General features: G+C 44.3%; 1 protein-coding gene across 4 annotated transcripts in view; it reads right to left on the bottom strand.

Moving 5' to 3' along the window:
- cul9 (cullin 9) overlaps nt 1-12,814 on the bottom strand; it is a 318,678-nt gene that overhangs the window by 120,350 nt on the left and 185,514 nt on the right. For all 4 annotated transcript variants that reach the window (XM_078542786.1, XM_078542788.1, XM_078542787.1 and 1 more), the window contains one exon: nt 5,101-5,206. In XM_078542786.1, the coding sequence (XP_078398912.1) occupies nt 5,101-5,206 (106 nt within the window). The remainder of the gene's footprint in view (nt 1-5,100; nt 5,207-12,814) is intronic.

Below are 12,814 nucleotides of genomic sequence, written 5' to 3'. Positions count from 1 at the left end.
TGAGTAAGGAGAGGAATCAGACCTGCATGGGAGCACGTTCCGGGGCTGTGAGTAAGGAGAGGAATTGGACCTGCATGGGAGCACGTTCCGGGGCTGTGAGTAAGGAGAGGAATCGGACCTGCATGGGAGCACGTTCCGGGGCTGTGAGTAAGGAGTGGAATCGGACCTGCATGGGAGCATGTTCCGGGACTGTGAGTAAGGAGAGGAGTCGGACCTACATGGGAGCACGTTCCGGGACTGTGAGTAAGGAGAGAAGTCGGACCTGCATGGGAGCACGTTCCGGGACTGTGAGTAAGGAGAGGAATCGGACCTGCATAGGAGCACGTTCCGGGACTGTGAGTAAGGAGAGGAGTCGGACCTACATGGGAGCACGTTCCGGGACTGTGAGTAAGGAGAGAAGTCGGACCTGCATGGGAGCACGTTCCGGGACTGAGAGTAAGGAGAGGAATCGGACCTGCATGGGAGCATGTTCCGGGACTGTGAGTAAGGAGAGGAGTCGGACCTGCATGGGAGCATGTTCCGGGACTGTGAGTAAGGAGAGGAATCGGACCTGCATGGGAGCACGTTCTGGGTCTGTGGGTAAAGGGAGGAGTCAGGAGCGGGAACACCCTTTCTGAGTTGCTCGGTGGATTTGAAAAAAAGTATGAGAGCAATATCACAGGAAAGTCGTGAGCTGATTGGTTCCTAAGCAGCTGCTGTTAGGGACTACGTTTCAAACGCAGTAATTTTGAAAAATGTAAATTTCTAAACTAGCCCAAGGAAAGTAAGAATTTATAGGCACAGGAGAGGGAACTGATTTGTGAGCAAGGGCAAAGAATTTCTCCTTTCTACTAATATCCAGTTGAAAGTTAATAGTGCAAGAGTATGGTTAAAGTAAGTTAAAGTAACTAAAGTTAAAATAAATAAAATTATTTAAAAGTTTAAGGTTAAGGCAAGGCAGGACAGCTCAGCCAAGCGGAATACCCATCCTGTGGAATGTGGGGAGTCGTGAACATTTCACATCACCCAGACGAGCCCATGTGCAGGAAGTGTCACCGCCTGCACAAGCTTGAGCTCCGCATTTCAGAGCTTGACCAGCAGCTAGAGTCACTGCCCTGCGTCCGTGAGCACGTTCAGAGAGGTGGTCACACCACAAGTTAGGGGCAAGCAGGCAGATAGGGAGTGGTGACCGCCACTCCCAAGTCCAAGAGAAATGGGCAGGTAGTGTAGGAGTCCCCAGAGGTCCCTCTCACTAACCGATTTTCCTTTCTGGATATCAGTGGGGGTGGTGAACCCTTGGGGGAGTGCAGCAAAAGCCAAGTCTATGGCACCATGGGTGGCCCAGCTGTACAGGAGGAGAGGAAGAAGAGCAGAAGGGCAGTACTGATAGGGGAATCTTTAGTTAGGGGAGCAGACTGGCATTTCTGCGGCTGTCAACGTCACTCCAGGATGGTTTGTTGCCTCCCTGGTGCTCGGGTCAAGGATGTCACAGAACAGCTGCAGGACATTCTTGTAGGGAAAGGCGTGGTCCACACTGGTACTAATGACATAGGTAGGAAGGGGGATGTGGCCCTGCTTCGGAATTTAGGGAGCTAGGTGGAAAGTTAGTAAGCAGGACCTCTAAAGTAGTAATCGCCAGATTACCCCCGGTGCCACATGCAAGTGAGTACAGAAATAGGAAGATAAGACAGATGAAGGCGTGGCTGGAAAGATGGTGTAGGAGGGAGAGCTTTAGATGGCTGGGACACTGGGACTGGCTCTGGGGGAGATGGCACCTGTACAAGCCAGGCGGGTTGCATCTGAACAGAGCCGGGACTGAGTTTCTTGTGTGGCATTTTGCTAGTGCTGTTGGGGAGGGTTTAAACTAACTCAGCATGGGTGTGGGAACCAGGAGAGAATATTAGAGAGTAATACCAGGGTGCATGGAATGCTGGGAGAGGCAGATAGCACTAAAATAGAGAATAGTAAGTAATAGATGGAGTCGGAGTAAGGGAGCAAGTGATGAAGCCTAAATCAGGGTAACACTGCATGTATGTGAATGCACGGAGTAGAGTTAATAAAATTGGGGAGTTACAGGCACAGATTGTCTTGTGGGATTATGACGTGCGATTGTGGAGACCTGGGTTAAGGAAGAGCAGAACTGGGTGTTAAATATTCCCAGTTACAAGGTGTTCAGAAAAGATAGGAAAGAGAAAAAAGGAGAAGGGGTGGGGTTTTTGGTTAAGGGGAGTATTGCAGTACTGGAGAAAGAGGGTGTGTCATAGGATTCAAGGACAGGGTCGATTTGGCTACAGCTAAGGAATAAGAAGGGTGCAATTACATTGTTCGGCCTTATATAGACCACCAGCTAGTGGGAAGGACATAGAGGAACAAATCTGCAAGGAAATTACAGAGAGTTGTAAATATCATAGAATAATTATAATGGGGGACTTTAATTACCCGTATATAGACTGGGATAGTGGTAGTATAAGTGGCAGTGAGGGACAGGCATTCCTAGATTGTGTTCAGGAGAATTTCCTACAGCATATGTGTTCAGTCCAACAAGAAAGGAGGCATTGCTAGACCTGGTTCTTGGGAATGAGATGGGCCAAGTAGATCAAGTGACAGTGGGGGAACATTTAGGGGACAGTGATCATTGCATCATAAGGTTTAGGGTGACGGTGGAAAATGACATTGGTCGATTCAGAGTAAGAATAATCAACTGGTGGAGAGCGGACTTCAACGGAGCAAGAACAAAGCTGGGCCAGATAGAATGGAACTAAAGGTTGGCGGGAAAAACAATAGCTGAACAATGGGCTACCTTCAAAGAGGAGATGGTTTAGGCACAGTCAAGGTACGTTCCCTCAAAAGGGGAGGGTAGGACAAACAAATCCAAAACTCCCTGGATGACAAAGGAGATAGAAATTAAGTTAAAGAAGAAAAAGTGTGTTTACGACAGGTGTCAGGGAGCAAATACAATTGAGAACCAAGCTGAATACAGAAGGTTCAGAAGGGAGGTGAAAAAGCAAATATGAGAAGCAAAGAGGGATTATGAAAAAAGACTGGCAGCCAACATAAAAGGAAATCCCAAAGTATTCTATAAGCACATCAATAGTAAAAGAGTGGTAAAAGGAGGAATAGGGCCAATTAGGGACCGAAGAGGAGATTTACACATAGAGGCAAGAGGCGTGGCTGAGGTGTTAAATTAAAGCTTTGCATCTGTCTTTACCTACAAGGTAGATGCTGCCCAGGCCATGTTGACAGAGGAGGAAACTCAGTCACTAGAAGGGTTTAAAATTGATAAGGAGGTGGTATTGGATAAGCTGTCAGTACTTAAATTTGATAAAGCACTGGGATCAGGTGAGGTGCATCCAAGAATATTGAAGGAAGTGAGAGTGAAAATAGCACAGGCACTGGCAATAATCTTTCAATGTTCCCTGGATTCGGGGAGGTGCTGGAGGACTGGAGAATTGCAAACATTACACCCTTGTTCAAAAAAGGTTGTAAGGATCTGCCCTGGAATCACAGACCAGTCAATTTAACTTCGGTGGTGGGGAAAATTCTAGAAACAATTATTCGGGATAGAATTAATAGTCACATGGAAAAATGTGGATTGATTTGGAAGAGTCGGCGTGGATTTGTTAAAGGGAAATCGTGTCTAACTAACTTGCTGGAGTTTTTTGAAGAGGTAACAGAGATGGTTGATGAGGGCATGGCTGTTGATGTGGTGTACATGGACTTCCAAAAGGTGTTCGATACAGTTGCACACAACAGAGTTGTGAGGAAGGTTATAAGTCGTGGAATAAAAGAGACAGTAGCAACGTGGATACAAAATTGGCTGAGGGATAGGAAACGGAGAGTAATGGTTAATGGGTATTTTTCAGGTTGGAGGGAGGTTTATATTAGGACCCCTGCTTTTTCTGATATATATATTATATATATATATATATAATATATATAAATGATCTAGATCTTGGTGTGCAGGGGACAATTTCAAAGTTGCGGACGACACAAAACTTGGGAGAATTGTAAACTGTGAGGAAGACAGTGTAGAACTTCAAAAGGACATTGACGCATTGGTGGAGTGGGCAGTAGGTGGGAGATGAAGTTCAATGTGGAGAAGTGTGAGGTGATTTTGGTACAAAGAACATGGAGAGGCAGCATAAAATAAAGGATACTATTCTAAAGAGTGTGCAGGAGCAGAGAGACCTGGGTGTATATGTACATTAGTCATTAAAGGTGGCAAGATAGGTAGAGAGAGCTGTTTCTAAAGCATACCGTATTCCAGGCTTCATTAATAGGGACATAGAGTACAAGAGCAGGGAGGTTATGATGAACTTATATAAGACACTGGTTAGACCTCAGCTGGAGTAATGTGTACAGTTCTGGGCACCACACTATAGGAAGGATGAGAACGCATTGAAGAGAGGTTTACGAGAATGGTTCCAGGGGTGAGACACTTCAGTTATGAGGAAAGATTGGAGAAGTTGGGACTGTTTTCCTGGCAGAGGAGAAGGCTAAGAGGACACTTGATAGAAGTTTTCAAAATCATGAGGGGTCTGGACAGAATAGATAGGCAGAAGCTGCTCCTGCTTGTAAATGGATCGAGAAGCAGAGTGCACAGTTTTAAAGTGTTTTGCAAAAGAAGCAAATGCAAGATGAGAAAAAACTTTTTCACACAGTGAGTAGTTAGGGTTCAGAATGCACTGCCTGGAAGTGTGGTGGAGGCAGGTTCAATTGAGGCATTATAGAGGATATTGGACAATTATTTAAATAGAAACAATGTGCAGAGTTACAGGGGAAAGGCAGGGGATTGGCACCAAGTTAAAATGCTCAAAGAGCCTATGCAGACACGATGGCCTGAGTGGCCTCCTTCTACACTGTAACAATTCTGTGATTCTGTGAAAGCTGAAGAGCAGGAAGCATTGGTATATTAGTATTTTACAGTTTTACAAATGTGCATTTTTGTTAATCAGCATATGTAAAAATAATTCTTCCTTAACCGTCAAGTGCCAAAAAAGTTAGCAACACAAGAAACCACAGGAGTTAAAAATGAAAGTGGTCAGTGAACAAACTGTAAAAATCACAGGATGTATTTGCTTTTGCCTCATTGGCCGAAAAGCACTCCTCTTAGTAACTCACTGTGTTTAGTTCTGTACTGATGTTACTTGGATCATCCCCTCCCATCACCACCACACGTGCTGGCATATAACTGGAGTCCTCACTCGCAACCACCAAGGTCAATTGTCTGGAACACAAGGTAAAAGACCGCTCATTAACAGACTGCAACTGCTGTCAAAATGCATAGCCCTATGCATCTGTGCGTTTCTACTGCACAAGTCATTTGAGGTCACGTTTTCACCCTTTTTTCCCCTTAATTTGTCACTCTCATTGAGCAATTTGGATAATTTCAGGAATCTTACACCAGAGAAATTCAAGGGATGCATTCTTATATGTCTTACGTATTAAAAATGATAGATGGTTCACATCAACCTATTTAAAAATGCATTGAAAGCTATGTTAACCAAGTGTTATGGAAAATCCCATTATAAAAATCTCCACATTTATCTGCAATATGGTATCTACCCTTGCAAGTGGAAAAGTGAAGATGATTTTTCCAGTGCTAAGATTTGTAATTTTGCATCTCAGGAACAACCCTGAAGAAAATCCATACCTATTCCTGTAACACAGGGCATGTATCTCTCTGTAAAAGACATCAGGTTTCTTTCAAACTTAAAGCAATAGATCAAGTTCATTGTTTTCATAGGCCCTGTTTATTTTCAAAAGAGACAGAAAGATGAAGCAGGAAAAGGGCATGTATGACAGATGTCAGGTAGATAGTGCAACTGAGGATTAGGCTGTATGTAAAATGTTCAGAGAAAAAGTGAAAAAAAATAAGAGCAGCAAAGAAAGAGTATGAGGAGAGAATGAAAACTAACATAAAAGGGAATCCAAAAATCTTCTGTAGGTATATAAATAAGAGTGGTAAAAGGTGGAGTAGGGTCAATCAGGGACCAGATTTACACTTGGAGACAGAGGATATCGCTGAGGTACTAAATTAGTACTTTGCATTTTATTTACCAAGGAAATTTACATTTAAGGAGGTCAAACAGTTACAGGGATTACAAAATAAATGAGAATATACTAAGAGGAGTAGATAAAGTGAGAGATCTTGGTGTACAAGTACACAGGTCCCTGAAGGCAGCAGTTCAAGTAGACAAGGTTGTAAAGAAGGCATATGGAATGCTCGCCTTCATTAGCAGAGGTACAGAATATGAAAGTAAGGATATAATGTTGGAATTGTATAAAACACTGGTGAGGCCACAACTGGAGTATTGTGTGCTGTTCTGGTCACCACATTACAGGAAGGACGTAATAGCTCTGGAGAGAGTGCAGAGGAGGTTTACAAGAATGTTGTCAGGGTTAGAAAAGTGTATCTACGAGGAGAGATTGGATAGATTGGGGTTATTTTCCTTAGAACAAAGAAGGCTGAGAGGTGACTTGATTGAGGTGTACAAAATTATGAGGGGAATAGATAGAGTGGACAGGATAAAATTGTTTCCCTTGATGGAGAATTCTAGAACCAGGGGACATAGATTCAAGATAAGTGGCAGAAGGTGTAGGGGGACATGATGAAGAACTTTTTAACGCAGAGGATAGTGGGTGTCTGGAATTCGCTGCCCAAGTTGGTGGTAGAGGCAGAAACTTTAAACTCTTTTAAAAAGTACCTGGATCTGCACCTTAAGTGCTGTAAGCTGCAGGGCTATGGGCCGGGTGCAGGAAGGTGGGATTAGAAAGGGCACCTGGGTGTCCTCGGGCTGACATGGACAAGATGGGCCGAATGGCCTCCTTCTGTGCTGTAACTTTTCTATGGTTTCTATGGTTCTAAGAAGATGCTGCTGAAGTCAAAGTGAAAGAGGAGGCAACTGAAACACTGGATGGGTTGAACATTGATAAAGAGGATGTATTATAAGGTTGGCTATACTTAAAACTGTTAAGTTACCAGGCCCGGATCAGGTGTATCTGAGGATATAAAGAGAAGAGTGGAAATTGAGGAGGAACTGGTCATAATTTTCCAATTTTCCTCAAATATGCAGAATTGCAAATGCTACAACTTTATTCAAGAAACGAGGTAAGGATAAACCCAGCAACTACAGGCCAGTCATCTTAATTTCCGTGGTGAGAAGGGTTTTAGAAATGATAATTCAGGACAAAATAAACTGTCACGCGGACAAGTGTGGATTAATTAAGGAAATCCAACGCTGATTTGTTAAGGGAAAAACCTATTTAATTGACCTGATTACATTTTCTGATGAGGTGACAAGAGTAGATGAGGATAATGCAGTTACGTGGTGTGTGTGGACTTATAAAAGATATTTGATAAAGTGCCACATAACAGCAAAGTTAAAGCCTATGGAAAAACAGGAAAAGTGGCAGCATGGATACAAAGTTGGCTGAGTGACAAAAAAGAGAATAGTGGTGAATGGTTAGTTTTCAGACTGGAGGAAGTAGATGTGCAGTTCCACAAGGCTCAATAGTAGGACCACTGCTTTTCTTGATATATATTAACGACCAAAACATGAGTGTTCAGGGCACAGTTTCAAAATTTGCAGATGGCTCAAAACTTGGAAGTACAGTGAACCGTGAGGAGGATAGTGGTCGAAGAGAGCATAGATTGGTGGAATGGTCAGATGCATGGCAGGTGAAATTTAATGCAGAGAAGAGTGTTGTGATAAATTTTGATAGTAAGAACACAGAGATAATATGAAGGATACAATTCTGAAGTGGATGGAGGAGCAGAGGAACCTGCAGATATATGTTTACAAATCCTTGGGCAGAATTTTTAGCTCCGCGTGCAGGCGCGCACCCGACCCACTGGAACATAAAATAGCGCGTGATGATGTCAGGTGAACATCCCAACGTCAACCAGCGCTCGCACGATATTTCGGTCGGAAGCATGCCCACTGACAATTAAGAGGGCAACTGAGCCCAATAAAGTTCCAATTGATCCCAATTTTTCGTGGTCCATCCAACCTTATGGTTGGCGGGCGAATCTGCCACAGACTTTGCATTTTTGATGAAACCTCATCCAAGGGCATTATTAAATTTTAAAAAATAATATTTGGACAGAATTTTCATCATCTATATGTTCAGGTGAGTGATTCTGATGTGTGGACATTTTTGTCTGGATATTTAAATCTTTATTGATTGCTTTTAAATTCTTCAGCTCCCTGAGGCAGCTCTCTGCATTCAGGGAACTTTCATTCCACGTTCGCCCCTGCTTACATCAGGGCCCGCCCTCCTCCTGCCCCCACCCTAGCAGCGCTGAGCACTTCAGCGCATGTTTCACGCTGGCTGGCCGCTAATTGGCCAGCCAGCATGAAATCGTGGTTGGGGGCCAATTGCAGTTGGCAGCCTATTCCCCAGATGCTCCCAGGCCTGCCGATCATGCGCGCCCACCAAACTAAAAATCTTGCCCATTGTGTTACAAATTGTATGGCAGACACACTGAACAAATATTGTGTGTCTGTCTTCACAGTAGCATACATAAATGATACACCAGAAATAGAAAGCAAGCTAGGGGCTAACAAGAGTGAGGAAATTAAGATAATTAATATCAGCAGAAAAAATTCCCTAGGTTCTGCAGTCCCAGCAGATTGGAAGTTAGCAAATGTAACATTGCTATTCAAGAAAGGAGTGAGGGGGAAAACAGGGAACCACAGACTAATTAGTCTGACATAAGTCATCAGAAAATTGCTGGAATTTATTCTTAAGAAAGTCTTACTATACTTAGAACATTATGGTATCATCAGTCAAAATCAGTATGGTCTTACGAAAGAAATCGTGTTTGTCAAAAAATTCCAATAAATTTGTCAATGTTGCTGAAGCACCAGGATCAGATAAGATGCTTCAAAGAATACGGAGGGAAGTGAGTGTAGAAATTGTGGACGCACTGGCCATAATCTTCCAGTCTTCCTTAGACTCAGGGGTGGTGCCAGAGGGTTGGAGAATTGCAAATGTTACACTCTTGTTCAAAAAAAGGTGTAAAGGTAAGTCCAGCAATTACAGGCCCATCAGTTTAACACTGGTGGTGGGAAAACTTCCAGAAACAATGGCCAAGATTTTCCCCTCGGCGATTTGGAGGCGGGGCCCAGTCGCCGAGGTGAAAATGACGTGGGACGACGTCGGGAGGAATCCCTGACATCATTCCGGGCCATTTAAATTTTTAGGAAGACGGGCGGTCAGTGAAATCAGCTGTCCGCCTGCCGACCTGTCAATGGCCAATTGAGGCCATTGACAGGCTATTTAAAGTAATTAAAGACCTGCCCGTCCAACCTTAAGGCTGGCAGGCAGGCCAGGAGCCCCAGCGGGCTCCAGATTATTGATGAAGTTTCATGTCCATATTGTAAAAAATTAATGAAGTTTATGTGGTCTTTATTAACATGTCCCATCTCGTGTGACATTGTCACATGAGGGGGACATGCTAATAATTTTTTAATGTTTCTATTTTTAATGTTTTTGACACTGTCAGTATTCTCCCTGAGACAGGACTTTGACAGCTGGGGAATCCCTCCTCCCCCACGCCATAGGAAGCGCATAGCACTTCCATTCAGGGATGCCGCTGGGCGGGCCTTAATTGGCCCGTCCACTTAAAATGGCGGCGGGCCCCGTTTCAGTGGCGGGGGTCGGCTGCCCACCCGCCGTCAAGTCGGTGGGGCCTGCCCGCCATCCAAGGGCAAGATTCTGCCCAATAAGTCAGGACAAAATTATTAGTCACATGGACAAATATGAGTTAATTACGGAAAGCCAGCATGGGACAATTAATGTTAAGGGACAATTGTGTTTAACTAACTTGATGGAATTTTTGAAGAAGTAACAGAGAGGGCTGATGAGAGGAATGCTGTTGATGTGGTGTACATGGGCTTTCAAAAGGCATTTGATACAAAGACTTGTGAGCAAAGTTGTGGCTCTTGGAATGAAAGGGTCAGTAACAACATGGATACGTAATGGGCTGAGTGACAAGAAACAGAGAGTAGTGGTTAATGGATGCTTTTCGGACTGGAGCAAGGTGTGCAGTGCGAGTTCCCCAGGGGTAAGTGTTGGGACCCTTACTCATCCTGATATATATTCTTGAACTAGATCTTTGTGTAAAGGGCACAATTTCAAGTGTAGAACTTCAAAAGGATATCGACAAGTTGGTGGAATGTGCAGACAGGTGGCAGATGAAGTTCAATGCAGAGAAATGTGAAATGGTTCATTTTGGTAGGAAGAACATGGAGAAACAATATAAATTAAAGGCTACAACTCTCAAGTAGTTCAAGAGCAAAGGGACCTGGGTGAATATGTGCATAAGTCACTGAAGGTGGCAGGACAAACTGAGAGAGCAGTTAAAGAAGCATATGGTATCCTAGGCTATATTATTAGAGGCATACAATACAAGAACAAGGAGGTTATGTTGAACTTGTATAAGACACTAATTCAGCCTCAACTGGAGTATGGTGTCCAGTTCTGGGCACCACACTTTAGGAAAGCTGTGAAGGCATTGGAGAGAGTTCAGAAAAGATGCACTAGAATGGCTCCAGGATGAGGAATTTCAGGATTGGAGAAGTTAGAACTGTTTTCCTTGAAGAGAAGGCTGAGATGAGATTTGCTAGAGGTATTCAAAATCAGGAGGGGTCGGGACAGAGTAGATAGGGAGAAACTGTTCCCACTTGTGAAAAGCTTGAAAACAAGAGGCACAGGATTAAATGAATTAGCAAAATGCAGCAAAAGCGACATGAGGAAAAACTTTTTCATACGGTGGTGGTTATGGTCTGGAATGCACTATCTGAAAATGTGGTGGAGGCAGGTTCAATCGAGGCATTCAAAAGGGGATGAGACTGTTATCTGAATCTAAGCTGCAGGGTTAGAGAGAGAAGGCGAGGAAATGGCACTAGACAAATTGCTCTTTTGGAGAGCCGGTGCAGACACAATGGAACAAACGGCCTCCTTCTGGGCTGTAACAATTCTGAGATTCTCTGTGATATGTACCTAGCAGGGTAGATAAAGGAGAATCTGTAGATGTAGTATACCTGGATTTCCAAAAAGCATCGATAAGGTGCCATTCAAAAGGTTAATAGGCAAGATAAAGGCTATCTTGCCTATTAACGCAGTAATGGGGCTTTTTCAGGTTGACAGGATGTGACTAGTAGAGTGCCACAACGATTAGTGCTGCTGCTTCAGCTATTTACTATTTACAATCTATATTAATGACTTAGACAAAGATACAGAGGGCAATGTATCTAAGTTTGCTGATGATACAACGCTAGGTGGAAATGCAAACTGTATGAAGGATACAAAGAAGCTGCAGGGATATAGAAGGTTAAGTAAATGGGCAACAAGATGGCAGATGGCGTATAATGTGGGGCAGTGTGAGGCCCAGCTAGTTCTGGAGCACGTCTTCAGTACTATTGCTGGAATGTTGTCAGGGCTCATAGTCTTTGTAGTATCCATTGCCTTCAGCTGTTTCTTGATATCACGAGTGAATCAAGATGGCTGTGATGCTGGGGACCTCAGGAGGGGGCTGTGATGATTCATCCCTTGGCACTTCTGGCTGAAGATTATTGCAAATGCTTCAGCCTTACCTTTTGCACTGATGTGCTGGGCTCCCCCATCACTGAGGATGTGGATAATTGTGGAGCCTATTCCTCCAGTGAGTTGTTTAATTGTCCACCACCATTCACAACCGGATATGGCAGGACGGCAGAGCTTATCCGCAGGTTGTGGGATTGCTTAGCTCTGTCTATCACTTGCTGCTTCCGCTGTTTGGCACGCAAGCAGTTTAGTGCTGTAGCTTCACCAGGTTGACACCGCATCATTAGCTCTGTCTGCTGCTGCTCCTGGCACGACCTCCTGCACTGTTCATTGAACCAGGGTTGGTCCCCCAGTTTGACGGAAACGGTAAATTGGGAGATATGCCGGGCCATGAGGTTTGAGGATGTGATTGAGGACAGATTGTGGATGGATGTAATTCTGCTGCTGATGATGGCTCACAGCGCCTCATGGATGCCCAGATTTGAGTTGCTAGATCTATTCAAAATCTATCCCATTTAGCATTGCGGTAGTGCCACATAACATAATGGAGGGTATCCTCACTATAAAGACAGAACTTCGTCTCCGCAAGGACTGTGTGGTGGTCACTCCTAATGGTTTTTTATTCATTTATGGGATGTGGGCATCGCTGGCTGTGGTGAGCTGCCTTCTTGAACTGCTGCAGTCCCTGTGGTGTAGGTATACTCACAGTGCTGTTATGGAGAGAGTTCTAGGATTTTGATCCAGTGACAGTGAAGAAATGGCAATATATTTATGGTGAGTGGCTTGGAGGGGAAATTCCAGGTGGTGGTATTTCCATGTATCTGCTGTTCTTGTCCTTCTAGATGGTAGCGGTCGTGGGTTTGGAAGGTGCTGTCGAAGGAGACTCGGTGAATTCCTGCAGTGCATCTTGTAGATGGTACACACTGCTGCTACTGTGCGTCGGTGGTGGAGGGAGTGAATGTTTGTGGATGGGGTGCCAATCAAGCAGGCTGCTTTGTCCTGGATGGTGTCAAGCTTCTTGAGTATTGTGGGAGCTGCGCTCATCCAGGCAAATGGAGAATATTCCATCACATTCCTGACTTGCGCCTTGTTGATGGTGGACAGGCTTTGGGGAGTCAGGAGGTGAGTTACTCATCACATGATTCCTAGCCTCTGACCTGCTCTTGTAGCCACAATATTTATATGGCTAGTCCAGTTCAGTTTCTGGTCAATGGTAAGCCCCAGAATATTGATAGCGATGGTAATGCCATTGAATGTCAAGGGGCGATGGTTAGACTCTCTC

Source organism: Cetorhinus maximus, chromosome 5 (assembly GCF_964194155.1).
Source record: "Cetorhinus maximus chromosome 5, sCetMax3.hap1.1, whole genome shotgun sequence".
Taxonomy (NCBI): Eukaryota; Metazoa; Chordata; class Chondrichthyes; order Lamniformes; family Cetorhinidae; genus Cetorhinus; species Cetorhinus maximus.
This window is presented reverse-complemented; position numbering and strand designations above follow the sequence as displayed.